The sequence below is a fragment of the Acanthisitta chloris genome, unplaced genomic scaffold (genome assembly GCF_000695815.1).
Source record: "Acanthisitta chloris isolate BGI_N310 unplaced genomic scaffold, ASM69581v1 scaffold122, whole genome shotgun sequence".
NCBI classification, from domain to species: Eukaryota; Metazoa; Chordata; class Aves; order Passeriformes; family Acanthisittidae; genus Acanthisitta; species Acanthisitta chloris.
Window position 1 is genome coordinate 6 of NW_008659623.1, and position 2,473 is coordinate 2,478.

The window sequence follows — 2,473 nt, forward strand, 5'->3', positions numbered from 1 at the left end:
AAAGAGGTTCTGGATGCCCCAAGCAGGATGTGTATTCCCCAAGGAGAGGATGTGGATACCCCAAGGAGGCTGTGGATGCTCCAACTCTATCACTGTTCATTCCAGGCTGGATAAAACCTTAACCAACCTGCTCTGGTGGGATCTATCCCTGCCCAGGATAGGGAGAATTAGGCCTAGATCATCTCTAATCTCCATCCCAACCCTTAAAATCTATGATTCTATATTCCAACAAAGCAGCTCTTTTTTTTTTTTTCCCCCTCCTAAAAGCCAAGAAATGAGGGTGCAGCTCTTTTTTTTTTCCCCCCTCCTAAAAGCCAAGAAATGAGGTGCAGGATGAGAAGAAACAATGACTACCTGTCTTTGTTCTTGACATTTGGGGTCTCAGCCACGATTCCAGCATAGAGCCACATCTGATTGCCATCCTTGTACCTTGCCACAACTCTGCTGCCAACGTGGTGCTTGTCAGAGGAAGGGTGATAATCATAAGCAATGTGATTGCCAGAGAGCAAACTCTTCCCCTTGTTATCAAACTTCACTTTGTACTTCTTGCCAGCACCTGGAAAAACATTGGAAGACCAAGAAAAGGCAAAGAAAAGGGAAAAAAAATATAATCAGGAACAGCCAAGTGATTTTTTTCCCCCAGAAATTCAACACTCTTGTGTGGTTCTGTGCCAGTTTATTCCAAATTGGTTTCGAATTCAGGGAGAATCCTTTCAAGAATGGATTTGGGATGGGAAATAGTGGAGATGTGTTGCTTTTCACAACTCCTTCCAGGTGCTCTGACAGCTTTTAACCCATGTCACCCTCCCAAAGCCCCAGGAGAGCTCCATGCACAGCACCCACCAACTGTCTGGATGGCAATTAAAGTTCCTTTGTGCCACGTTTTGATCCTTTTTTTGCCCAAAATCCTCATGCCCACGTTCAGGTCTCCATCCTGGCTGAGATCATTCCCAGGGACTGCAGGGCTGCTGGGCTGGGCAGTTCCAGAAGTTTTCTGAGGGCTCTGTGCATCTACCAAAAAATAACAAGACAAAAGAAGTTCCAAAGTGTCCCCAAAGCTCTTTTTTTCCAGGCACATCTGTTGGACCTGCAGCAGGAGAAATTCCTATTTCCATTCCCCCTCAGCCAGTCCAAATGTCTCTGTTTAATCAAATGGAAATAAATCCCAGTGGAGCTTTCCAGTAGGGAAACTGGATGGGAAGCAAAGGCCCAGGATGGGTCTGTCAGCCCCTGGAAGATCCCACACCTTTCTGTGCATCCTGGGAAGAGTTTTTCTTGTTTACAGCATCCATGAATCTCTGAACATCCTGAGAAGATTTCTTCATAGCAGCCATTGCTTCCTGCAGCTGGAGAAGAGGGAAGAGAAAGGAAAAGATGCAAAAAACTCACACTGAACACAATGCTGTGTCCTAGGAAAATTCTACTCCAAGAGTCATCCATAGGCAGAAGATTCCCACTCACCAGAGTCTGATCCTTGGAGATTCCAGCACTGCTGCTAGCTGTGAATAAAGAGGAAAAAATGGTTTAAAAAATTTTGGGGAGGAAAATTCCAACCCTAATTAAACCCCAGGGAGAAGAGGGAACAGGGAAAAACTTCCATCCCTAAACCCTGTCAGGAAATCGACTCAAGAAAAGATTTTCCTCAGTCACTCTCCTAGTGGTGGATGGGGAAAACAGTCAGGTATGTGAGAAAAGGGTGAAATCCCAGTCTGGAATCATGGAACAGAATGAGGATGTGGCACATGATGCAAGTCATGAATGCCACCAGCATTCCCTTCTCCCTCTCCTAGCCAGGGCACACTCAGATCTCAGGGCAGGGAGGTACTGACTGTTCTTCCAGCTTGAATCCACACTCATGACAACATCTTCCTCCTCCTCCTCGTCAGGGATCTCAATCACTTCCATGGCCCCTGGGGCCTCGTCCTCGGAGCTGCTCTCACGGTACTGCAGCCCCATCTTGCTGTAAAGCTCCTTCACCAGGGTCTCACACTTGTCAATGGCTCTGGGGAAGGACATGAAACCAGTTGTACATCCCAAAAATCACAGTATCCTAATGGGCTAAGGGGTTGGAATGGACCTGAAAGATCATCTAGGCTCAACTCTCCCTGCCCTGGGCAGGGACAGATCCCACCAGAGCAGGTTGCTCAAGGCTTTAGCCAAACTGGAATGAATAGTGACAGGGTTGGGGCAGCCACAACCCCCCTGGCGATCCAAAAGCCTCCCTGGGGCAACCACAGCCTCCCTGGGGCAACCAGAACCTCCATGGGGCATCCAAAAACTCCCTGGGGCAACCACAAACCTCCCTGAGGCAACCAGAACCTCCATAGGGCAAACACAGCCTCTAAGGGCAACCAGAACCTCCCTGGGGCATCCACAAATCTCCCTGGGGCAACCACAACCTCCATAGGGCAAACACAGCCTCTTTGGGGCAGCCACAGCCTCTCCCTGGGGCTATCACAACCCCCCTGGGGGA

At 48.7% G+C, this 2,473-nt stretch overlaps 1 protein-coding gene across 1 annotated transcript; it reads right to left on the reverse strand.

Annotated features, from left to right (window-relative positions):
- Nucleotides 1–354: 354 nt before the first annotated feature.
- Nucleotides 355–2,002, reverse strand: SETDB1 (SET domain, bifurcated 1; the record flags this gene model as incomplete). Its single annotated transcript, XM_009069438.1, has 4 exons — nt 355–556; nt 844–973; nt 1,245–1,346; nt 1,798–2,002. Coding segments are annotated over 4 exons (639 nt in total), but the record flags the coding sequence as incomplete, so codon positions are not given.
- Between the last annotated feature and the right edge of the window lie 471 nt (nt 2,003–2,473).